This window comes from Sinohyriopsis cumingii, chromosome 4 (genome assembly GCF_028554795.1).
Source record: "Sinohyriopsis cumingii isolate HCF-2022 chromosome 4, ASM2855479v2, whole genome shotgun sequence".
NCBI lineage: Eukaryota > Metazoa > Mollusca > Bivalvia > Unionida > Unionidae > Sinohyriopsis > Sinohyriopsis cumingii.
In genome coordinates this window covers 130,537,076-130,564,329 of record NC_142964.1, presented here as the reverse complement: position 1 = coordinate 130,564,329, position 27,254 = coordinate 130,537,076, and the positions used below count along the sequence as shown (strand labels likewise).

At 34.5% G+C, this 27,254-nt stretch overlaps 1 protein-coding gene and 1 pseudogene across 1 annotated transcript in view; one reads left to right on the top strand and one right to left on the bottom strand.

The window, feature by feature from the left end:
* The window catches only part of LOC149802095 (cytosolic carboxypeptidase 1-like), a 104,158-nt gene that overhangs the window by 56,024 nt on the left and 20,880 nt on the right, over positions 1 to 27,254 (bottom strand). Inside the window, exons 5-10 of the mRNA XM_089956498.1 lie at positions 25,814 to 25,880; positions 23,705 to 23,851; positions 13,616 to 13,747; positions 9,424 to 9,555; positions 7,242 to 7,388; positions 536 to 754 (exon numbers count right to left, since the gene is read on the bottom strand). Coding sequence (XP_089812624.1) covers positions 536 to 754; positions 7,242 to 7,388; positions 9,424 to 9,555; positions 13,616 to 13,747; positions 23,705 to 23,851; positions 25,814 to 25,880 — 844 coding nt within the window. The remainder of the gene's footprint in view (positions 1 to 535; positions 755 to 7,241; positions 7,389 to 9,423; positions 9,556 to 13,615; positions 13,748 to 23,704; positions 23,852 to 25,813; positions 25,881 to 27,254) is intronic.
* Positions 20,640 to 22,301, top strand: LOC149802096 (uncharacterized; annotated as a pseudogene).

The following is a 27,254-nucleotide window of genomic DNA, read 5'->3' as shown; positions in this document are numbered from 1 at the left end:
CGTTACACAATTTTGCCAGATAAACTTGCCCACTCTTGCCTTTGTACAACTTTGCCAAATAAACTCACCTACTCTCTTGACTTTAAAAAATTTTGCCAGATAAACTTGCCCACTCTCTTGCCTTTGTACAACTCTGCCAAATAAACTCACCCACTCTCTTTCCTTGATACACTTTTGCCAGACTAACTCACACACTCTCTTGCCTTTGTACAACTCTGCCAGATAACCTCACCTGCTCTACTGCCATTTCAGCATTTGAGATATAGTGGCATAAACATATCAGATTTTTTCCCTTCAACTTCATTATCAGGTGTATCCCTTGCTCCATCTAAAGCTAATGTTCTCTGACAATAAAAGAGTCATCCCATCAATGATTTATGGAATCAACAACTGACAATTAAAGCAACACATTCAAGCACAAAAACAACTTTTTAGTAAAGTTCATAGGTTTAAAAAAAAACAACATGTTTTACAGGTTGATATATCCTGCTTTTCAGTACATTCACTGAAGGAAAAACAAAAATAGATGGCCTACTATTGGAAATTTCAGGGTAGAGTTCTGACTCTGGTTTTTCAAATGTCACGGCACTGTTGACTTGGCAAAGAGGTAATTTGTTACGTGGGCAGCATTTGCGCATGATCACACTTGCAAGAAGGATAAGGCTCTCCATTTCACGGCAGTCAATTACATCCTGTGCACTTTCGTATAGGATACGTATTCCATCTGCATCCACCAGGGCCTTTCTCCCAGAACCTGGTTTGGACAAAAAGAGAATAAGTATTAAATGCACAGACAGTACAGCACTCAGGGCCAATTTACAGCATATAAATCATGTCCTATGAGGTGTAAATGCAAGAGCCAAGGGCTTGCCTTCAAAGGATATCTCTAAATCTGAGCATACATTGTGAATTTGTTTTATTTTTTACATTTTTAAAAAAATGCACAATATCTTAAATTAATGAATAATTAGCTTCAAAGATATGCAACAACAATAAAAACAACCCTTGCTATTAACAGACATGCTTGACGTCAATACAGAGTTGATAATACATTTATCACAGCATTACTAAGCTTTGAATTAAGTTTTACAAATTTATTTGTATATATATTGGTCAGATCTTCTTGTCTGTCTTAATATTTTTTCCTGACTGTACAAGGCTTCAAGTTGCAAGTAAATTACTCAAAATCTCAACCAAAAGTTGTAATTGGTGAGTTAAGTTTGTAGAACAGTTGCTGACTGGCAACAACCCCCCCACCCATCCATAACCAAGTTTCAAGCTTGTTGATATCAATCACAGAGACTTACATCCTTACTTACAATTTACCTATTAGATACATATACTAAAAACTACTACAAGGGAGGACACTTCTTATGCAATCCATTTAAGAAACAGTGCCAATATTTCAAGCTACATTTTACACAGTGTACTTTGGCAACCAAATGTTTGCAAATGGTGACTTTATTTTAAGTTGGTAGTCCTTCTGTGACCAATACTTTAGATCTACCTGGAGCCCTGCTGTATTTGTAATACATCTGGAGTGGGGCAATTCACATATTGTTATTTAAGGACAGAGGATTTAGTTAAGTGTGAATAATTTTGTGCATTTTTCCAGTTTTTGTTGAGGAACAAAGATTCTGTCAAAAACATGAAAATATCAACTACTCTATGAAGCAGGGACATAGTGTAGTAATTTGATTCTCTGAGAATCCTTACACAATCACAAATAAATGCCTCTACCTCTTGAATCCACCTAGAAATATGACAAATTCTTTCTTATCTGTATATATCATATAGTGAAGGTAAGAAACTTGTCCAGTTTACCTCCACTTGGCACCCGCACACCATATATAATTCAGTTTAAACTTGAGTGAAACATCCACGATGATGCTCACAATTGTGGAAAGGTGTGGGAAGGCTTTTCAGTAAAATTACTGGATAAGTATTTTAGAAGAAACATAATTTACTACAACATTTTCTCCATTTTTCGAATACATATCCTTTCCCACTAACAATAAGGGTAAATGTAACAAAAGGTGAAAATGCATTAGCATTCAACCTCTGCCAGAGGGACATTTGAGGGAAATATGGCTGGAGTAAATATATTAGAGATAAACAGATTCGCTAACATGGACATAACAACCATAGGTCATGTGACAATTGTCAACACATGGGTAATGAGAAATGAATGGAATTATCTTACCAAGAAAAATTTCCTGTGATAAATATGAAACTATACCAGTGAGGAGGCTCTGCAGCTTTTAATGGTTTCTGGTGGTGGTCTTGGCTGCAGTAACTAAACCCACAATATTACATTCCCTTAGTTACAACACCACATCTCAAAGACAGAAGCTGGAGAAAGCTCACTGTACATGCCAGCTGACAGCTTCAGTCATGTTTTGGCTCAAAATGTGTTTGATCATGAGGCTTGCAGTGATCATTCAAATCTCATGATGAGAATTTCATTAGTAGTATCAAACTGAGTGATCACACAAAAAAACTCACACTTAAGTCAAGCTGCCAAAATCTGTGACATTATGTTGTATTTCTCAGCCTTTACAGAAATGAATCAGTGCTGTCAGATCCCATGACTCATTTCTGGAAGCACACAGAAGATTCTGCAGCAATGACTCTCTTGACATATTGATCAAAGACAGCAAGTGAATGACACCTTCTGATTGCCAGCAGACAGTAACTTGCTCTCAGCGATGAAGCCCAGGAGCATCATTAGGGCAAGTGAATGACACCCTCTGATTGTCAGCAGACAGTAACTTGCTCTCAGCGATGAAGCCCAGGAGCATCATTAGGGCAAGTGAATGACACCCTCTGATTGCCAGCAGACAGTAACTTGCTCTTAGTGATGAAGCCCAGGAGCATCATTAGGGTAAGTGAATGACACCCTCTGATTGCCAGCAGACAGTAACTTGCTCTTACCAATGAAGCCCAGGAACATCATTAGGGCAACCAAACTATCCAATCTGATCTGGAGCTCGAATCTAACAAAATGGCATGAAATTCACTCATCCAGCATGCTGAAGCTTGAACTATCAAAAAACATGTTTTGTAAAATAGTAGCCTCAGGGGCTTGCAATTATCTGAGTTAAGCTATGTCAGAGCCCAGGAAAGGTTCCATTTGGGGAAGAAGACAATGAACAAAGGGCCATGGGAGGGGGACTAGCAGCAGAATGGGGTGTGAGGTAAAACCAGTAAAATGTTGATTGGTGCAGTCAATATGCTTACAAAGGAAAGTATCTTACAATATGTACAAAATTATAATAGTAGAACTGTAATGTAATTCAACCAATATTGTTATTACTATTGCAAAAAATTAATTTATTAAAATATTGCTTATTTAAGAACTGATTGACAATTTTGTTGTGTTCATCAAAATAAAAACCTGAAGGTAAAGTACAAACAGTGTGAATGCATGGTTTCACACAAAAATGTAGTTATTTGTGGGGAAAAACTTTTTTCAATGATGATATATTCAGCTGTCACTATTGCATTGCATACCTTTCCATGACCACAGTTACCCTCATCCATGTAAGAAAATTACATCCTCCCATTTGATGTAAAGTTCAAGAGGTCCAGAAAAAGAAAGAAGACAGGCTCTCTCCATTCCCCCCCACCCAACCGGTCACATACCCATTGCCAAGAAGGATATTCCTAGAACTGAAGCCAATATCCTTCCATTGTTATTACAGAGAGAACCATCAATTATCCATTAGGCTGGACCAGGCCTCTGAAAAGTGGGCTGGTCAAGCAACTATGGGAATCCTTGCAAGAGGGATGCAAAGCAGGAGAGTGAGAAAATCCCACCTATATCATCAGGCTGGGAAATGCACTCTGTAGCTATCCACAAAACTAAAATTAAATTTAGGTCATAAGTAATTTCCTGCAAACTTGATCTTCCTTAGTGGCTCACATAGCTTGAGATGAATGGATTTACAAATGAATGAATGCAATATTATGGACGTCATGTGATGTGTTTTATCCCATGAGCTTTCACCTTTGTATAAATAGTTTGAATATTGTAATTATATTTCCATAAAATAATTATTATTCATTTCCTTTCTTTCATCGCCAAGTTAAAGTGAATGTTGCATTATTCTGAGACCAAAAATAGTGAGCATTGTTAGAAATTAGCTAAACTTTATATATGAATGATTGGTTTATTATAACTTTATATATGAATGATTGGTTTATTATAACTTTATATATGAATGATTGGTTTATTATAACTTTATATATGAATGATTGGTTTATTAAAACTTTATATATGAATGATTGGTTTATTATAACTTTATATATGAATGATTGGTTTATTATAACTTTATTTATGAATTAATTGTTTATTATAACCTTATATATCAATGACTTGTTTATTATAACTGACCAACCCTCAACTGCAATTGGTCAAAGATATTTTCTGGGTTTTTTTCAGTGACACTGTCAAAATCAAACACTTAATAAATGTGAAGTTACTTCTGTCCCATAAGGGACAATGGCAGACTGGCATATGTATAGACCGTTTGCTCCTTGAAAGTGCTAAACAGCAGAAAGCTACAATAACAGGGAATGCTATTCATATATTTTGGTTTGCGATTTTATCCCAAAATGTCAAACAGTTATTAAAAACAACCAAAACTTCCTACAGTTGTTAATATTTGATGATGGAAAATCAGTAAGTATTTCTAGATTGATTGACTTTCAAACCAATCCTTGATCATTTTGATTTGCTGTTACCTACTAATAACCAGGATATATTTTATGCCCATTTGGATTGGTTCTGCAGGTTTAATGCTTTTTTTAAACATGTGATAGGCTATACAGCTCATCTGGTTGAAGAGCCCTGAAAACCCCCAGGAAAAAAACAATGGCCCACAGGAAGATAATGGCAAGCTTTTTCAGACACCCACAATGGCACAGCCAAGACTAGAACCCATGCAGACAGAGGTGAGACGTCAGTGAACTGTAAAGGGAGTACCTTAACCACTTGGCTACCATTTGTATGCAGAGTTGGGGAAATAAAGGTGTCACTCTGCTAAATATTGCAAAGAAATAATTTAAAATTCTCTCTGGAAGAAACCATTATCATCTTTGTATTTTTCCAGTCATGGGTCAGATTTTCAATTTTCAGCAATGGTTTACCTCATTAAATATATTGCCATTGCAGAGGAGACATGATAACTCAGTTCACTGAGCACTGGACTCATAATCCATGGGTAGTAGGTTTGATACCTGCTCTGGCCAGCCTGGTTGCCTACCTGTGTGACCTTTGGAAAGGCCATCAGGTCCCATTTCCTCTGCATGATATAGTAAAAAATGTTTGAAAAGGGCTATTCCCCCCCCCCCCAATATTACCACTGCACATATGTCAATAACTAATACAAATGGGAGTGTCTCTTTCATACAGAATCTGAATGAGGGAACTCTCCCAGATACATGAATAAAAACTATAAGACTGTTTTGTTTGGAATTAATTGTGGTTTTGCGATACAAATATTGAGAATTTCTTTTACCAATACGTACATGTAATATGTGGGACATCATCTTGTCGTGAGCTGATTTGAAGAAGTTATTTTCTTGACACTCATGGAAACAATTTCAAATGAATCTCTTAGGTAGATCAAAACTAAACCCTCCATTGTTAAAGTAAATTTGTCTACTCAGTAGTTTGTTCTGATCATTTTAATGGTTGGTTTGCATTAATTAAACAAGAATGGACTAGCTACTGTGCATAATATAACAATTAATTTAAGTGGTGGAGAGATTGCAGCAATCTGGCAGTCCCTGATGGAGATCATGAAAGTCTCATCAAAATTTACCCCTTTAAATACTGAAACCCGCCTAGTTTCAATATCACTATAATATAATGAGACAAAATTAAATCCCATTTTTTAATAAAGTAATACTTTACATCTTCAAAAATACATGCTATACCATATTTTCTTTGTCCAATAACACAAACAGTGCATTTTAATGATGATGATGATGAAATCTTGGAATGCTCACACTAGTTATCTTAAACTCCACCCTTATAATCAATGCTGACTCTAGCTGTCTTAAGCTCCACCCTTATAATCAATGCTGACTCTAGTGATCTTAAACCCCACCTTTATAATCAATGCTGACTTGTTATCTTAAACTCCACCCTTATAATCAATGCTGACTCTAGTCATCTTAAGCTCCACCCTTATAATCAATGCTGACTCTAGTTGTCTTAAGCTCCACCCTTATAATCAATGCTGACTCTAGTTATCTTAAACCGCATCCTTATAATCAATGCTGACTCTAGTTATCTTAAACTCCACCCTTATAATCAATGCTGACTCTGGTTATCTTAAACTCCACCCTTATAATCAATGCTAACTCTAGTTATCTTAAACTCCACCTTTATAATCAATGCTGACTCTAGTTATCTTAAACTCCACCCGTATAATCAATGCTGACTTGTTATCTTAAACTCCACCCTTATACTCAATGCTGACTCTAGTTATCTTAAACTCCACCCTTACAATCAATGCTGACTCTAGTTATCTTAAACTCCACCCTTATAATCAATACTGACTCTAGTTATCTTAAACTCCACCCTTATAATCAATACTAACTCTAGTTATCTTAAACTCCACCTTTATAATCAATGCTGACTCTAGTTATCTTAAACTCCACCCTTATAATCAATGCTGACTCTAGTTATCTTAAACTCCACCCGTATAATCAATGCTGACTTGTTATCTTAAACTTCACCCTTATAACCAATGCTGATTCTAGTTATCTTAAACTCCACCCTTATACTCAATGCTGACTAGTTATCTTAAACTCCATCCTTACAATCAATGCTGACTCTAGTTATCTTAAACTCCACCCTTATAATCAATACTGACTCTAGTTATCTTAAACTCCACCCTTATAACCAATACTGACTCTAGTTATCTTAAACTCCACCCTTATAATCAATAATGACTCTAGTTATCTTAAACTCCACCCTTATAATCAATACTAACTCTAGTCCTCTTAAACTGGTGCCATATAATCAATGCTCATTCTAGTACACTGTAGCTCCACCCATTAAATCAATGCTGACCTAGTACTCTTTAACTTCGCCCATATAATCAATGCTTACTCTAGTCCTCTTAAACTCTACCCTCATAAACAATTTGTAGGTGTGGAAACATTTCAACCTTCAGCATGTAAACTCATACTACAATGTTTCACAAAATCAGCTTAAAGTAACTTACGCAAATTTGTGATATTCTTAAGAACATTCAGAATGCCTTTCCGAATGTTGACATGTCGATATTTTGTGTCAGCCTGGTGCCAGTCATTATATAAGGCAAGGAGGGGAGGAACATAGTCACCACCTATTGTCCGTGCTGCATTATTACCTGTAAATATGTAATGGAAGTCAAACGTCTCTTTAAAAACATTTATGATTAAATGTTATGGTCAACATGCAAGTAAATACAAACCAGGCAAAATCATGCAAACCTTTCATCAAAAGTACTCCAATGTGCATGAAGCTTTACCCTGTAAAATTACAGCAGAAGAATTTTTGCAGCTGATCTGTTTCAAATCCACTACCAACAGGTTTGTTATTTGCATATAAAATGGGAATTAAACAAATTCAGAATTTAAATCAAAAGCATTAAAATGCCATAAATATCAAGGAGAAAACTTGTGAAATGCCTTACATTCTGGATATCTGTGTATAAGAAAATGTCCTTGATAAAAAAATTTAATAAGGACTATACACAGCCACTGTTGGACCTTCTCTAAGTACACAAAACATTAGATAAAACATCAGATAAAACTTTACATAAAACATTAGATAAAACATTAGACAAAATATTACATAAAACATTAGATAAAACAAACATTAGATAAAACATTAGACAAAATATTACATAAAACATTAGATAAAACATTAGATAAAGCCCCAGACTTTAAGTATTTAATGAAACCACAATTCACACAATAATTAGCATAAACTATTTACACTGAGCACAGGTATATGTTAGTTACTTTACATGTACTTATCATGCGTGTTGACCGTATTTTCAAGCATACAGCATTGTCCATTGTTTGTGTTTACAGCTCAGTAAAAAATAGCCACATTTATTGATAAGTATATTTTGTATTCTGTACATTGATGAGGGTTAGTTCATTTATTCCTGAATGAAACTGATGAGCTTTAATCGAAAGTACAAGTGTATTTTTCATAAATGTGACTGCCAGGTAAGGATTCTTTGATTTTATCAACTAGGAAATACTCTGGTCATATTAAAGTCTTATGGCAAAGTGTGTAAGTTGACAAAAAATACATATATTTACTAATGACTAATACATTATATTATGTAAATTTACTAATGACTAATATATTATATTAAGTACATTTACTAATGACTAATACATTATATTAAGTACATTTACTAAGGACTAATACATTAAAAAGTATGTACATTTACTAATGACTAATATATTATATTAACTACATTTACTAATGACTAATACAATATATTAAGTACATTTACTAAGGACTAATACATTATAGTATGTACATTTACTAATGACTAATACATTAAAAAGTATGTACATTCGCTAATGACTAATATTATACAGTGCTGGAAATGTGATGACAATGGACAGTAACTGGTAGTACACATACTGTAAAGAGTTGTTGGAATGTTGAATAAAGACTAAAACATATTGTATTTGGATAGAGACATTTTATAACAACTTCATTTATAAAGCCAAATACAGTATATTTTATTTTAAATGTGATCAAAGTAATATATGTAATAGCGATGTGAAGTTTGACCACTGATTTTAACATGGTATTAAAGGATATTAATCTCCGACATTTGTACCACATATGGTCAGTTATAAGACATATCCAACTGCAACAACATAGACCCCGATCAGCCATCACATAATGCACTTATATTTCAGTGTCTATGTTATTTGTTCTACAGATTACTCATAACAAACTGCATAGACCCAAATCTAACAATGCATTATGCGATGTCAGATCTGGGTCTGTACAATTTCATGTTGGAATAAACTTATAAGTGAGCAGAGTATATATGGTAATCTTTTCATTCCTTGCTTTATTTGTATAAATAAATTTCATATTTTTAAAATGGGGTCCTCTTCCCTTCATCGATCATATCTCCTTAATAAATTTTGTCCCACTGGTACGGAATTATCTCACTTGTGCTCATGCCATGACACACACATACATGCATGCACACACACAGACACCTGGTTTGACAAAATTGTGACATTAACTTAAACAGTGATACCACTCCATCCAAACTAGAGAACCAATTCCTATCATGTATATGCAGGTGATACAAAAATGATCGTATAGCACAGTTCATGACTGTATACATTATTCTATAAATAATAAAGATAACATACGTGACTTGGTGAGATTGCTGAGAGTATCCAGGGCTAGTTTGAGAACATTGACGTGCTTCCGAGAACACTGTAGTACCACTTTGCATATCGGATTGATGGCGTTGTGCTTTCCAAGATAGGACGAATTGACACATGTAAGAAAGAAAAAAGGCAAATAAGGCTGATTTAAGCATGCTTGAGGGAAAAGCAATCTTTTAATAAACACAATAGGTTGTATTGTGAAAAAGAGTCCCTTGAAAGGACACAAACCCTACTGTCCCAAAAAAGTATTTCCAGGATTCCAAGATAAGTTCATTTCTTCTGTCCTTGAACTCTTGCTAACTGCTGGGTAATGAAACCATCTCTGCTATTTTTGTGAAAATCTAACATACCAAATTTGGCAACAAATATATTTTGACATGTTGAAGTGAACATATTCAGAATATACCTTGAAGTACAGCAAAAACTTCAATGTCAAGAATTATTCATACAAACACACACATACTAAATTATTAAATCTATAATTAATAACATTTGGGGAAAAAAGTTATTTAAGTGTCATCAATCAAGGTACTCATTAGATACATATACTGCTCTGGTGGCCTAGTGGTTAGAGCATCTGCCCCAGATGCAGGAGGTTGTGGGTTCGAAACCCAGCTGAGTCATACCAAAGACTTCTAAAAATGGCACTAACAGTTACCTCGCTAGGCGCTCAGCATTAATAGGTTAGTGTTAGGAATGGTTGGCCTGGTGTAAGGATAATGGAACTGAAGGGTACATCATGCTACACGTCTGCAGCATGATGCCCCAGTGCTAGACATCACTATAAATTGCCACACTGCAGACACTGTAGCGATATGACTGGAAAATTGTTAAAGCTACATTAAAAATCTAAATCACACACACATAGAAACTAGATATGATTACAAATCCATTCATTTTTGTTTGTGTTATCATGTTTAGAAGCCAGTTCAGACCACTCTGAAAACTGAAGTCAACGTGTTCAATGTAATGCAACTAAATACAAAGTCTGGTCAAAATTCACTTTTATATGTAGAAGTATTGTGTTCAACACCTCACTGAAGTAAACTAATGCAAGCAATGACCTTTGACTTGACCCCCAAAATCATTAGGTCTTGTTTTAAAGATTCCTTCACAAAGTAAAGATATGATGATACTGGTATCTACACCATTTTGTTTCAGAACCAATTAAATACTGCAAGAATTGTTTTAACAAAAACCATATGTCAGAACCAATTAAATACTGCAAGAAGTGTTTTAACAAAAACCACATGTCAGAACCAATTAAATACTGCAAGAAGTGTTTTAACAAAAATAAACCAGTCAGAATCAATTAAATACTGAAAGAAGTCTTTAAACAAAAACCTCATGTCAGAACCAATTAAATACTGCAAGAAGTGTTTTAACAAAAATAAAACATTGTCAGAATCAGTTAAATACTGCAAGAAGTGTTTAAACAAATGCCTCATGTCAGAACCAATTAAATACTGCAAGAAGTGTTTTAACAAAATTAATCCTTTGTCAGAATAAATTAAATACTGCAAGAAGTGTTTCAACAAAAAACCACATGTCAGAACCTGTTAAATACTGCAAGAAGTGTTTCAACAAAAAAACCATGTCAATGCCACCATTAATACATGATAAGTAGTAATAACAAGATTTTCAAGATGGCTACTGTGGTGCCATGCTGGAGGTCAGATGAACACCATTTCATTCAGAACTAGTTACATACTGATATAAAAGTATTTTAGTGACAACTCCATGCTGATAAGAAACATGAAAATCTCATGTCAATATGACCATCCATTCATAAAGTGTACCAATAACAAGGTTTAATAGATGAACACCATAGTGGATGTAAGATTGGCAACTTTTCCATCTAGGACCAACTGGACAAGACAAGAAATCTTTTAGTGAAAATCCCATGCTGATATGACCATGCAAATGGAGAAGTGACAGTTAAATTTTTCATTTTCAAGATGGTCATAGACAATGTCAGATAAATGACATTTTCAATTTGGGCCAACTATATATTATAATTTTTCTTTTGATGAAAACGTCGTGTACATATGACCATCTCTTCAGGAGAAGAACCAATAACTAAATTTTGAAGACACTCTTCATCACTGCTATACTGGGTGTCTGACTGGTACCATTTTCATTCAGAACGATCAAAACATTAAAATAAGTCTTCTAGTGAAAATCTCATTATAATATGACTATCCAGTAAGGAAGTCAGAGTAATAACAATGTTCAAAATGGCCACCATGGCAGCCATACTGGATGTCAGTTCAGCAACATTTTCATCCCAGACCAAATGTCAATATGATGGTCAGTTCTTGAAGAGTAACAATAACAATACGTTCACTATGGTAGCTTTTGTTCATGCTAAATCAGTACCATTTCATTTTGGACAAACTAAACTTTGGGATGAATGTATGCAAAATTTCATGCCAATCCTTCAAGTAGTTTAGGAGGAGTAATAATACCAAACAGACTGATGAGGGAAAATTGACAGATGGACAACAGGCCACCATATAAGCTTATCTGGTCTGTGACCAAATGAGCTAAATATTATATAGTGCATGCTAAAATCTGCATTTTATTTCATTATTAGCACACCAATTACCAGACCTAATGGTAAGGTAGCTTTGCTCAGAATATGTACGAGGCAAGCAGAGAAAGAAGGTAATTTTTAAACGATTTAGTGTAATAAATACACACAGAGTACATGTATGTATAGAGTTTAATGGCATATCAGCACCATAATGGCCATGTAGTACCAATTAAAAGTAAAGTTCTACAAATGCAAGGATAAAGAATTGCAAATACTATTTCATTTCATGAGCTATGTATAAGACAGGTATGTGTGTCCTATAAAGAATGATACAATGCCACCTCATGAATGGCATGATACCAACTCGTGAATGACATTATACCAACTCATGAATATGATACCACCTCATGAATGGCATGATACCACCTCATTAATAGTATAATACCACCTCATGAATGGCACAATACCACCTCATGAATGACATTATAAAACCTCATGAATGGCATGATGCCACCTCATGAATGACACAATACCAGCTCATGAATGACATTATTCCTCATGAATGGCATGATACCACCTCATGAATGGCATGATACCAACTCATGAATGACATGATGCCACCTAATGAATGGCATGGGACCATCTCATGAATGACATGATGCCACCTAATGAATGGCATGGGACCATCTCATGAATGGCATGATACCACCTCATTAATAGTATAATACCACCTCATGAATGGCACAATACCACCTCATGAATGACATTATACAACCTCATGAATGGCATGATACCACCTCATGAATGGCATGATACCAACTTGTGAATGACATGGGACCATCTCATGAATGGCATGATACCACCTCATTAATAGTATAATACCACCTCATGAATGACATTATACAACCTCATGAATGGCCCAATACCACCTCATGAATGGCACAATACCACTTTGTCAATGCAATTTCTTCAAAAGGAGGAATGAATACATGTTGAAAATCAACTCTGGTGTCTGAATCACTTACATATGACTCACATTTATTCTCCTGTTTACAATGTCTGTGAATATACATGTGACTATTTTGTGTAACAATTTTACTTTCATGGAAGAAAGAAGATTTTAATAGAGTGAAGACATAAGTAAAGATGGTAACATGATTAATATCAGTAAAAACAATCAAAAGTGAACTTGCATTTAAGGCTGAAGATGAAATGGTCTCCATTCTAAAAATAATGGTTAGAATCTGTCTTTTACAATATGAAAACTTAAAAAGCAATAGTGGGAAAGCAAGGTGGATAGACTAACAGAGAGAAAGAGAGATAGAGAGACAGCCTCGCTGACACAGAGATTGACAATAAATTGAGAAGATAATTGTGTAGCTTAGGCAATCTCTGCCACACTACGATCAAAGCTTATGAATTATGCAGTCATACTAAAATTTTGCTTCTATAAAATCATCCTGCAGGAATGTCTGATTCTGGGATAGCATGTCTGTATAATGTGCCCCATATACACATGTATATGACAATAAATATGGACTATTGTCCTTTCTGTGATTTGTCCTCCATATAGTGAAATTCTGATTGTGACATTATTCAATATTTGCTGACAGGCTATTCAATGCTTGTACTTACTATTATTTGTGTACAGCTTGAAAACTTGCAGCAGAGACGGCAGAAACTTGAAGTTAGAAATGTTGTTTTTGATCAGATTTAATGTCAACAGCAGTGCCCTGTTCAATCTGGCTTTTAGGGCAAATTTCCGATCTGTGAAGAATATACAAGAAAGAAAAAAGGCTAGTAATGATTAATAAGGGTTCTGCGGAGTACAACAGAGCACCTGTCAATGTGCCTCCCATACAGGGTAAACACAAAATCTCACCATAGCTCATCAGGCTACAGCTACTACCACAAATACATCAAATATGATACCTACTCCAAAAAATAAAAACTCTTTGCAAATATTCACACACTAAAAAGAAATCAATAAAATTTGCTTCATGTTTATTGTCTTGTTGTACATCCAGAAGAAAGAATTAGCTTTATTTTAACCCCACTCCATGCATGTCATTACACAGCCTTACATGCTACCTTCACTTTTTCACATAACATAATTTAGCATTAGGTGAATCATTCAAGATTTTAATTTTTTTTCTAATTGACTCAAGAAAGACTGGAGTGAAAAAAAATAGCCACAATAAATGTCACAAAAAACAGAAAATTCCACAAAATGACAGATTCATACATAAATCCACCAACTTAGAAAAAATCTGTAGGTGCAGTCACCCTCCTCAATATCTGACTGTGAAACAAAAATGAAAAAAGGAATGCAAATTTGATGTAAAGTCTACACTACACAAGGTATATTTAGGCATAGATGCATTTTTCAAACTTAATAAGGAAAAAGACATGTTCAAAATGTTAAAATTGTAATCAAGAGGGTTTTATGGCATGAAAGTTTGATATGTATAATGGAACCAATACTGGTGCTTAATTTGGATTCTGTAAATTCATGGACATGACCAGATATGTCTTTAAGTTAGTGCCTATGAACTACTCCCACAAAATATGAAGTATGAATACAATTTTAAACAAATTAGGAGATAATCCTAAAAGTACTAAACTTACAAATCCTAATCTCATACTGAACACAAACTCTTGCCATGATACAATTGTATACAAAATTACATGAACATACTTCAAATGGTTCAGAGATATTAAGTGGACAAGACAGTAATGGGCATATGGATATCTTGGAGTTTGGGAAATATAAGCAAATGAAAAATACTTTAACCAAAACATGTGTGTAAATTTTTGTATGACTGTGACCTTGACCATAAGGTCAATGGGTGAGAGTGTCTTTAACAGAAAGAACTGTTGCAAATTTTTGCATGACTGTGACCTTGACTGTAAGGCCAATGGGTGAGAGTATGTTAAACAGAAAGAACTGTTGTAGCCTCCCAATGGTTCCCAAGTGGATTTAAAATCCATCACATAATTTAGAAACAAAATCCTTTAAACAAAACTTAAAATGGCAATTTGCCATGACTGATGCTGACCCAAATTCATGTAGTCAAATGCACATTACACAATAATTTGTCCTAGTTTCATACTGATTCATCGTAAGTACTGTAAAAAGAAAACCCATCACGGGGTGTAGGAAGTATACAGTAAAACCTGCTCTAATTTCTGTGATCAACATCCATGTGTTTCCAAATGTTCTGTGGTTTCATACTTCTTAAAGTGTTCATCCAAGTTTATAGACCATGCATATTATGCATGTTTTCCCAGAACAAGAAGCCCAAATGAGCCTGATACCACTAACATGGTTTACAAAACAGTTGACCAACTCACTAAGCATGTTTATGTGGTATTGTAAGGGCACAACCTTTGTGAACAATCTCCCAAACTTTCTATCAAGTTGATTTAACCTATTTATTATATCCTGATAAAACTCCTTCTAAAGATGAATGCAAAATAATTATGCACAGTATCTTGCTCATAAATGAATTTATCCCAGATCTTGATGATAATAAAACCAACAGATCATAAATATGGCTTCAAGAGTGGTAAAAGGGCTAGTCAATTGGATGCAAGATCACCTCATTAGTAAGCTTCAACACTAATTATTTTCGCAATTGAATGATATAAATCCATATTCCAGTTCTGATTATAATTAAATGAGAATCATAATAAGCTAAGATAATCACATGCAAAATCAACTTATAAATCTGCACAGATTATGCTAATAAGTACTGACAGTCCATGATCTTTAAGACGGAAGTGTGTATTCCAAGTTTTATCAAAATGAGATCACAAATATGGCTTCTGGAGTGACAGAAAGCTCAGCCATACAGATCCAAGATTACATCATTAATATGGGTGGATCTTGCTCATTACTGAACCCAACAAAGATATTGATAAGACAAGTCCACCTTTCAAGTTTGATCAAAATGGGATCAGACATGGATTCCAGAGTGGCAACAAGATCAGTTAGTCAGATGCAAGAAAAATCTCATTAATTTGCATGGATCTTGCTCATTATTGAACCAGTACAAGATTTTGATGACATAACTGGTATGCACATATTTCAAGCCTGATTCATATCAGAGCAAATATGGCCTGAGACTGACAACAAGCTCAGCTTTTAATGATATTTCTTTTCAGATGAATACATTTAGTTTAGTCATCAGTGCATTTCCATCCCCCCATAAAAAAGGAAAGGGTATTTCAAGCTTGATAAACACTGGATCAGAAATCTGGCCTCTAGAGAACTAAGAAGGTTCGCCAATCAGATGCAAAATCACCTTATTATTATTATGCATGATTCAGCCAATCAGATGCAAGATCAACTCATTATTAAGCATGGATCTTGCTTGTTATCAAACGTATGCAATATCTTGATTATACAAGCCCATATCCAAACGTTTGTGCAAAATAATTTGTTTTTCATGGGCCTAACATGCAATCAGGTGCAAGATAATCTAACTGGAATCTTGCTCATATTCAAACACACCTTATACCCTAACGATGATGGGCACTGAGTTTGGGTGCATGTCTGTTATGAACAGGTTGTTTACTGATATTTGAGTTCAGAATATTTGTTGTTTGCTTGGAATTTCTATGGTCAACTTGACTTTGGTTAGGTTGTTTGCTAAAATTTAAGTAAACACACCTGACCTTATTGATGAATTTGATGGAAATTTCCATTGGAAATGACCTAAGTCCAGGTCATTTTGTTGTGTCATAAATCAGGTGATAGTCTGTATATAAAAGAAGACCAAGACAGCAATTATCCATTCCTACTTCAAGTTCAGTCTATAGAATCATTGTTAGTTGCATTCTGATATAACTTGAGAGGAATCATTTATTTAAAAAATTATTCATTGGAATTTGACATATCAGCACATTCAATACTGGAATTCATTCGGAACACTCTATACTCTTGAAGTTATTGTAGAACTTTAGGATTATTTGGGATTTAATTCACAATACTTAAAGTTCCTTTTAAATTTTCACTTTGTATTCTAGGGAAATAAATTACCTGATGAATTTTTCAAGGAAATAAATTATTTGTTGAATTTTACTAATCTTGTTAATTTTGTTATTTCTTTACCTTATTTGAGACCATTGCATGAAAACAACTATTTCATACATGTTATTCATTTGGTACAAAGAATGCTATGCCAACTTTTGCAAGAATACAGAGCTAAAGACAAAAACTAAATGCACATTTGATAGTAAACACATCATGGGAACAGTGTTTTAACTTAATCACAAGTCTTTGAACAAAAGTGACTTGTCAATCACTGGGCTGACCTTTTATGTATCTTGCCAAGGTCTGCTACTTCTAAGAAAGCTACCTGTGGCTGCAATATGCAAGCAGCTGAGCTAGCTGCAGACAGATGGATAGCATGGGTGGAATTTATGAATGACAAACATAAATAGTGAATAGGACATTATGTCAACTACCTGAAAATAATAATAATAATAATAATAATAATAATAATAATAATAATAATGGTATTTGGTTTGTGGCATTTGTTCAAGAACCATGTTCTAAACATAAACATGGGTCATTCATGGGTCATCTGTGTATAAAGGTCAGTTTAAACTTTTTTCATGTGTGACTATGCTATTAATAAGATTGACTGTATAAACAAAGGAAAAGCTTTAACCAAATTATAAATAAACTACTTATGCCACTGACAACATCAGACACCATTAGCTATGTTGCACTAACAACTAACAACAAAAGTGTGGTGGACAGACAGCTGAACAAATAAACTCCGGTATATCCCACAAAACTTCATTTGCATCAAGTACATGTACAACAGAGAAAGGACTGGTTTACATCCAAATACCAAAACAATTTATATTTTTCTTACTCTTATCTTTTGAAATGTATATCAGGAAAACATTTAACTTACCCCTAAGGTTTACATATTAACATGTTCCACTATAGTTATTTTCCTACTATCCATTAACTTAATGTACTAAACATTTAATCATGTGATAGTATGATTCAAACACAACATTTATGGAAGAACAGATTTTTAGTAGCATATATTGATCTATAATATAAAAAAATCTATTATGAAGGCAAAGTAAATAATTTTCTATTTAAACAATATATTGGGTTATTGAACATTTTTAAAGAAAAAATCTGTGCTTAAATTGCAAACAGAAATTAATAAAATACTTTCCTCAACATTCATGTACATGTATTACAATCTTTGTATAACATTACTTTTGATATTTTTGGTTAGAGTCTCTCACAAAATTTGGCAGTCAAGTCCTGTTAGCATGTTACAAGGTTCCAACATATCTGATTTTTCTCCATGAATTTTCCATGACTTTTCCATCTTCCATAAATAAAGTCTTCATGTTTATGACAGACTAGAAAGTTGGATCTGTACAAAGTAAATAATAATATTGACCAACCTAATAAGAAAGATACATAACCAGCTTGTATGCCAAGATGGTCTCTCCAACCTTAACAAGCATCCAATCCACAAACTTCAATTAGCAACCCCAGATAGTGTCTATTCCTTATCAGTAAACTAGGCGAAAATCGACTTTTTCTTGCACCGTGTGCATTAAATTTGTATTAAAATCAATACTGATAACATTTTCATGAAATAAACTTTATTTAAATAGGCTTTAAATTATCCACAAAAGCATATAAATTTCATTAATATGTACTTTTTATTGTATAACCATGTAGTCATGTAATTATCAATCAGTTATCAAAAGTGACAGCTCTCAGTTAATTGCTATTTCCTGTGTGCACGCATTGACACCAGTGTGATTGTTTGCAAATCCGGGTCATAAAAAGCTAATGAATATTAATGAAGTGTTCATCAGTTGAATGGGGAATGAATGACGTTTCCGATGGTGATTTCAAAATCTGCATATGATGACCCTGTGCTGAGAAAATAGTCCCTAAAGTATCTCTAAATTTTTTCAACTCACGAACGTTATATTTAAATTTTCAATATATCATTACAATATACACATTCTAATCTTTTTTCAATACCAAATTTGTATTTCAGAATAAATATTTAAGTACCCGCATTTAATTTCAAAAGTATGCATTCTGACCAAGTTGACCTCCACAAGGCACGCGGGCGAAGTCGCCATATTTGTTTCGCAATAAACATACATCAATGTGAAAAATCGGTGATCACAAGACAAATGCTGTGATTTATTTATACTGTTGGAATGTTTTGTATCGGTAAGTAATTCTTTTGTATATTTATTTATTTATTTATTAAATATTTGGTGAAATATAGCATATATTTTATCATAAATGATCGTCCTCATGTTGACATGTATGTAGATTTCACAGCTTTACTCTCAAATTATTTTAATTTACTTTTCTTCAAAACTTGCATCTAAATACAAATTAATGCTAAATTATTGTATGCAAATGATGTTTAAACATATTAACAATAAAATGAAATCTATGTAAACGAAATTCAGCCAATAACTCACAAGGATTTATGGTACGAATACAGTACGAAAACGTGATTACCGATCGACGTTTCGTACCATGTTAAAGTACTGCTCTGCAATTTTAGATGATGAAATATGTTGTTTTTTATGCTGTGTTTTTAACTGTACCTAAAACGTTTTTTTTTTATTTTCACTGTAGAAATATGAGTATGGATTTTCCTGGTCCTTACTGCCAAGAAGCAGGAATAAGTGCTGATACAATAGCTTCCAAATCTTGTATAAAAATAGACAAATTGTCAAATGGAATTGTGATTGAAATTTTCAACTCTCATAAGAAAAATAATCAAACATTTGCTGAATTTTGCAACACCCTAACATCACTTAATGATGGGTGTCAGTCACTTAACCAATCTACTCTTTCCAACAGAGTGAATAGTGTACTTGACCAGAAGAAAAAACTTGTGAGTAAAAAAAATGTGCCAGGTGTAAAAAACATTGATGAACTTCTAGGGAAGGAATTCAAGACATCAGTGCCAATAAAAAATTCATATCATGTGACAGAAAACAGATGCTGCAATGAGTCAGACACAGCATGTCAAAGCAATGAAGTTCAGTTGCCATATATTACTTACAGCTCTATAAATATTGGCATACAAACTGAAAATGAAATAGAAAACGATGTCACAAAACAGTGGAACATGAAAAAGTATTTGTGTAACAAACAATCAAGAAAACTGTGTGTATTAAAAAACCAGGAAGCTCAATACAGACAAAAATTAGACTCAATTAATATTCGAATCGGTCACTATTCTGTAAAAAATGTCAACAAAAGAGATTGCACATCAAAAATCATTAATCATCGTTTTCGTGAACTTCAGCAACTTAACAAAAAAACAACATCAAAGCTTCACAAAGCGGAAGGTGCCTGTCGCAAACGCATTGAGGAAATAGAATTGTTAAGAAAAGACCGTGAGGAACTTCAAGAGCAGCATCAACTGCTCACCCAAAAAATCGTCAATAAAAAGTCTCGAAAAGTAACTGCTCAAAAATCAAACAGTAAGCTCAGAAGCAAAGTGTCTCTAGGGAAACAGTCTATATCTGAAATGAAATATGATAACACAATGAAAAATATGACATCAAAAAGAAAGCCACAAATTTGAAACTAGCTACATTGTCTCGTAAGTTATCAGAAAAAGACCTAATGGTGTGCGAGTTACAGGATAAAATTGAAGACTTACAGGAAATGAAAGAAAGTCAAATCAAAACAAAACATACAGATGGAACTTACAGTGATAAACTAAGGTTGTGTGTAATCCAGCTGGCAGGTCTCGAAGTTGCCATGGAGAAAGTGACACCTGTCATTGAAGTTTTATCAGAAATACTTTTTGAAAAAAAGTTTGACAAAAAGGAGTTACCAAATAGCACAATGGTGCAAACAATCATAGACGAAGGACATTTCATTGCGAAGGCATACATTGCTGAAAAAAAAGACAATTCTAAAAATTGGGGTCTTAATCGGGATGAGACTACCAGGCGTAAACAGAAAATAATTGACACAGCAGTAACACTAGACAACGGTGAGATTGCCAGTCTGGGATTTACCCATGTTTCAAGAGAAACAGCCAAAATCATCACAGACATTACAAAAAATCACCGCATTGAAATAGTCAACATAAGAAGCAAATCATTCAGAAAACAACCTAATGAGGATTTTATTGTTAATTCCCTTGCTAACCCTGCATTCACAATGAGTGATCGTGCTAGTAATGAGAAGCTGGCTGACAAACTTTTAAATGAGTGGAGGGATGAAATGTTAAAAAGCTGTGAGAATGACATTGACAAACAGTCTGTTAAAACTTTCATTGTATGGCCCATGTCTTGTTGGGTTTTCATAGATATGTATGTAATGACATTAAAGTACTGGAAAAATCTTTGGTAGACCAGTATGGCCCATTAGGACGAGACAGCTTGCCGATCTTTTAAATTCTGGTCCAAGGCAGGTACCATCATTGAGCGAGTTGTCCGTACGACATCAGACACTTTTGGGCCAGCTGGCGACCAGCTTGGACTGCGCGATCAATGGGAAGCCTACTGTACTGAAAAAGGTATATTGTTTACTGATTGGAGTTGGAGAAAAGTTTTCATTTGAAACTATAATCCACAGTCCACTGTGACCATATTATGCTTAATCGTACCAAAACCTTGGAGTTGCAGTGCATTTTAACTTTTTTTTCTTTTAATTCAGTCGTTTGAATGGTGACTATTATATATTTTGCAGTTTTTGGGGAAATGCAACATCGAAAATTGACATGCTGGGAATACTTGGTATAACTGCTTTTAAATCTTTTATTTTTTTTTACTTCAGTTCGTGTTTTATTTAAAGATACAAATATTTTATTCCTGGAATCAAGTCAACAGTTGGGAACTATCGCGACAATAGGTTCAATGGTTTATTCCAAACAGCGGCTGAGATTCTAGTACATTGCTTGATTTCCAGACAGTCATCAAAACTGTACATGCACCAAACAAAAAAATTCTGTCTGTAGATGCAGATTTAAACTCTGACCATATTGTGAAAATGTTGCTAGCCCTAGGGTTTATGTATGTTAAGGTGACTGGCCCAAACTGGGAACTCATTACATCGGGGAAAGTGCCATACTTAAAATTGTATGTATACATTCAAAACTTGCAGAAGTATTTAAAAGATTGTGTGGAGAAACCCAAACTGATTGAAAATGAAGAACATTGGTTGGGAGAGGTGTATGACATTGCAATTGAGCAACGCTTCTATGAAGTGACAAAATCTATCAAGGTTGATAGAAAATTACTTAATCAAGTACTTCTATGTGTAAGTCAATGGTAGGAACTATTCAAAAACAACTCTCTGATTTCTTGCCTGGTGGGCAGTACAGTGAAGCAGCAGATCCAAAGACAATGATGAGGACACAGTTCACGCAAGTGACCAATCTTGCCTGTGAACACCACTTTGGAGACCTTTATAGCAGTCAGAAGCATAGACCAAATGCCTCCCTGCACCATCACTCCTCCATTCAACTACTCAAGAGAAACTGTCTCAGAATGAAAGAGTGGTATGACAGTATGACTCCCACAGAAAAAGAGTCATTGTGGAAGAGTGCACGCCATGGTGGAAAAGACTTGTGTCTTAAACATAAAGAACACCAGAAACGTGTGCACAATGAAATATTGGACCAAATGAATGAACCGCCACCAAAGAAGGGAAAACGAAATCCAAATGACAATGATGAACTCTATGAAAGTGAAATAGATGAACTCAATACAGTATGTCAACGCTTGCCTGTTCTAGACCAGATTAAGGAATATGATTATGATATCGTTGCATACCAGGATGCTTGGTACCCTGGATGTGTTCATGAAATTAAAAGCAGCAATAATAATAATTTGATAGTTAAATTCATGGCACCATGTAGGAGAGCGGGAGTTTTTAAATGGCCCAGCAGAGACAATGTTCAGGAAGTTAAGCCTGAATTTGTCATAGCGACTGGACTGATCCTAGAATGTCTAAATTCTGGATGTCAGTGGGCATTCTCAGAGCATAGAAAATTTGATGAACTGTTTACAATGTATGCCAATATTTTCTTCTGAATTAAATGACTTGTTAAGAAATATTTTGTCCAGTATCTGAATTGTCTGGAGAAGAAAAATAAAGATCTGAACCCCTTATTTTCTTCCCTACACTGAAATCTAGTGGACATAGTTTAATTTATTGTAAATATTTGAATTCTACAGGAAAAATGCAATAAGACTGCCAAGTTTCATGGAGATAACTCTTTTAGATCAAAAGTTATGATGGAAATACTTATTTTATTCTACGTGTTGGGTCCGCGACTTAAATGAATTAAACATGCATTTAAAGAAGGCAAAAATTCACTGAAAAGACAATTTTTGCCAAGATTCAAATAGTCATAACCTCTGAACTAATCAAAATATTTCAAAAACTAAAGGTCTGAATGAGCTCTATAAGAATCAATCATTAAAATGCAAACATGATGACTTCGTAATTTTGACTTGGGTTGCTACTTCAATACAATGGACTGACCAGCAAATAATGGGAGATCTTCAATTTTAGGCCATTATCCATGACTTTTTCCATTATAAATTTTTTATCCAGAACTTTTCCATAATTCCCTATTAAAATTTTTTATTTTCCATGGAAGCTTCCATGACTGTGTGAACCCTGATGTTAAACATGTAAGAGAAACTTGCTTTTTCTAATGTTATCCCTACCTTTTTGCCCCAGTTTTCCAAGGATTTGGTGACAAAGAAGGAGCATTTCTTCTGATGGGCTTAAGTCTTCTGTTTCATGGACTATTGTGTGGAACATAATGCTGGTGGCATTAGCATGGACAAAAGTACCAGCTCGCTTCCCTACCTCTGTAATATAAAAAAATATGTTAATAAGTGTTGTTACAGTAAATGAAAGCAATGTTTGTTTTTACTTTCTTTTCTTTTTCAAACATGTTATTCTGATTCAAACATCATAAATCATTATGTTCTTCACTGGTTTCAAAGTTTAGTAGATTAAACAAGGTTTTTAAAGAGGAATCATGAATTTAAATTACATGTAATATCCCATAACTAAATTTAGAAAAGCAACCTTTAATTCTATGACTGGACCAGTCATCTTCCACTGTATAGCCTATCTATATATCCTCTCCACCACCTCAGACAGGATAAGTATATACAGTTTTGTCATAGAGGGATATCCTAATAAAGGTTTTTATACAAAAATTATGCACAAAAATATCAAACCTTTTTGATCCATAATCAATAACATTATAAAGCCAATAAAATAACCTGCCATATAGTATACAATAAGTCATCAAGTTTACTACTCATTACTGGCTATCGTTAGCTTTTTCCAAAATAACTGACAAATAAGATCTGAATAAAATCTGAACTGCTAAGTCTATTAAATACATTACTGCTATGATCTTTTGAAAAACTTCATCGACGTCGCACAAAGCCTTTATACTTAAATTTATTACTGCAAGGATCTTTTGAACCCTACATCTCACAAACACTGCACATCAGTTTGTCCAATTCTGTTACCTAGTGAATAGATTAAATTTCTTCATCTTCTTCCAAAAAGCAATCAACTGACAATAATCAGAATGAAATTTATTTCAAGTATAATGAACCTTTGCGTACTTAAACATCTGGAAATGACCACTGCTCTAAAGCTGCGTTGCTTCACCAAAAACATATCGCCAAATATTTTGAAAAAATGCCCTCCTGAGTCACAAATAAAAATGAACACCAGTCAAAAATAACATGAACACCAGTGAAAAATAATAAATGCACACCAGAGTCAAGAATAAGCAGTGTAAATCCAAGGATTAAACACAGACATATGGTCAATGTCATCACATGCAAAAAAGATTTCACAACCAGATATAAAGAAACTGGCAAAATGATCAGCACTGAATAAGCAACCCATAACTTGAGGGTAGGCAAAACTAAGTATTAAAAAGCACATGCTACCATTTCAATACAGTGTTCTGTTGATTAATCATAACAGACTTACAGAGCTTTTTAACTTAAAGGTGAACTCATTTATGTAAGCCAGGTTTGTAAAATGCAAAAAAACACACACCCCAAACAAAAAAAACACCTAGCACTGTCATGCAAGTACTAAAATATGTTTACTCACTAAAATAAACTTTTACTCAACCAGTTCTGAATCCATACTTGCCTGGTACTTGCCTGACTGAGCGACTGATAGGAAAATGAACTTGTCTGCCTTAAATTTTCACTCATCATTTAAAGCTTGGTCAAAATTGTTTAATAAAAACTAAATAAAAGTGTCCAGAATGAATGACTTGAACCCATGGCCCTACCTGAGTAGATGATCCAGTGTAAGAATGTTTCAGAAAAAAAGAAAAGTATGTGATCAGAACCAATATGGCTTCTTAAGACATTAGAGAGGTTTAACTTCAAAACAATTTGGTTTACAGCTCCTCAAAAAAGTTTCTGTAATGATCTTCAAGAAAGGTTTAATAGTGAAGTAAAATGAGTTAGAGGTTACTGAATTACAAGTGCTGAACAGACAAATCCAATACAAAATGAAACACTTGATGCTTCTATCTTGGGGTCATAAAACCTTGGGAAAACCATAAAACTGGTAATGAGTACAGATTCTTTTAAAAAAGTAACTGAGAGGTTTGGATGTGCTCCCCCAATAGGGTTACAATGGCCAGCAAAATGTTAACTGGTTGCTCTAGCAGATTTAGGGAGGTAATTTACCCTGCTAACAGTGCCTAGGAAATGCCTGGAAAACCCCAATGTTAAATCTAAGATACAATGAAAGATGCAATCACATTTCCACGGACTTACGAGTCTTGCCTAAAAGTTCATTTGTAGTATTTAAGATGTTCATCACAACAGTTCTGTCACAGCAATTCTGAAACATAAAAGTTTTATCAAATGTCATTTTAATCATCTACTTTATACATTGCAAACATTTTTAGAATACAGTTATACCATGCATACTCGTATATAGGTTGAGTCCAACTGCAAACTGCTGTGACCATGATCTGCCACTGCATGATGTGCTGACAGAGCTGGGTCCATGTAATTTGGCAGGAGTAATCAGTAGAACACAGACCTTGATATGCCTGCGCATTTTGTGACAGCAGATCAGGGTACATGTTGTTTGCAGCTGATATGAATTTATAAGCAAGTATAAATGGTAAAATAATTTTTATTATTATATGAAATTATTTCTAATGCAGCATAATGTGCTGGCAGATCAGAGTCTATCTTGTTTGTTCTACTGGTAAATCCTTACAAACTGCACAGAACCAGATCAGCTGGAGCATTATGCACTGGCAGATCTATGTCTATGAAGTTTGCAGTTAGATGCAACTTCAATGTAATATATATGGTACAAGAATTTTCAACCATTATATATTAAATTATTTCGCATGAAGCCTAAATATTCCAAAATTATGGGCACTGCTAGTGATTTGTTGAATATATGCATTGTAAGACTGCTTGATACTTGGGGCCCCGAGTGGCTGAGTGGTCTAAAGCGCTCACCGTTATGGATTACGCCCATCTCACATCTGTCTGAGTGAGTTTGAGTCTCAGGCTCAGCTAATATTGGTACGTGAGAAAGCCAGCCAGTAGCTTCTCGTGGGTAGGTGGTTCTTCCCGGGGTTTTCCAGGGTTCTTCCTCCACCAATTATACTGGTCGCCATGTATAGCCTATCTTGTGTTGAAAAATGGCATTAAACCCTACAACAACAACAACCTACTTGATACTGAAAACCCTCAGGAAAAAAGACAAATCAAATAGCTCACTTACAAATGTGTCTGATTGTAACCCATGGGAAGCAATTTGAACCTTAGTGCCAACAAGCCATTTTGAGTACCAATGAGCAAAGTACATGAACCTCGATACCAGCAAGCTGTTTTGAGTACCACTGAGCAAAGCATGTATAACCTTTGTGCCAACAAGCAGTTTTGAGTACCAATGAGCAAAGCACATTGAACCTTGATACCAGCAAGCAGTTTTGAGTACCACTGAGTAAAGCACATTGAACCTTGGTTACCAGCAAGCCTTTCTGAGTACCACTGAACAAAGTACACTGAAGTTTGGCGCCATGAGAAACTAATCTAGCTTAAGGCCCTCTATTATGTACAGACAAGATACAAGCTAATAATACGTTCTCTCAGACACACACACATACACACACACACACAAGCAAATTCATAGGCTATAAACAACTATTCCCATAAATGCTTCAATGCTGCAGAAATGAAAATAAATGTT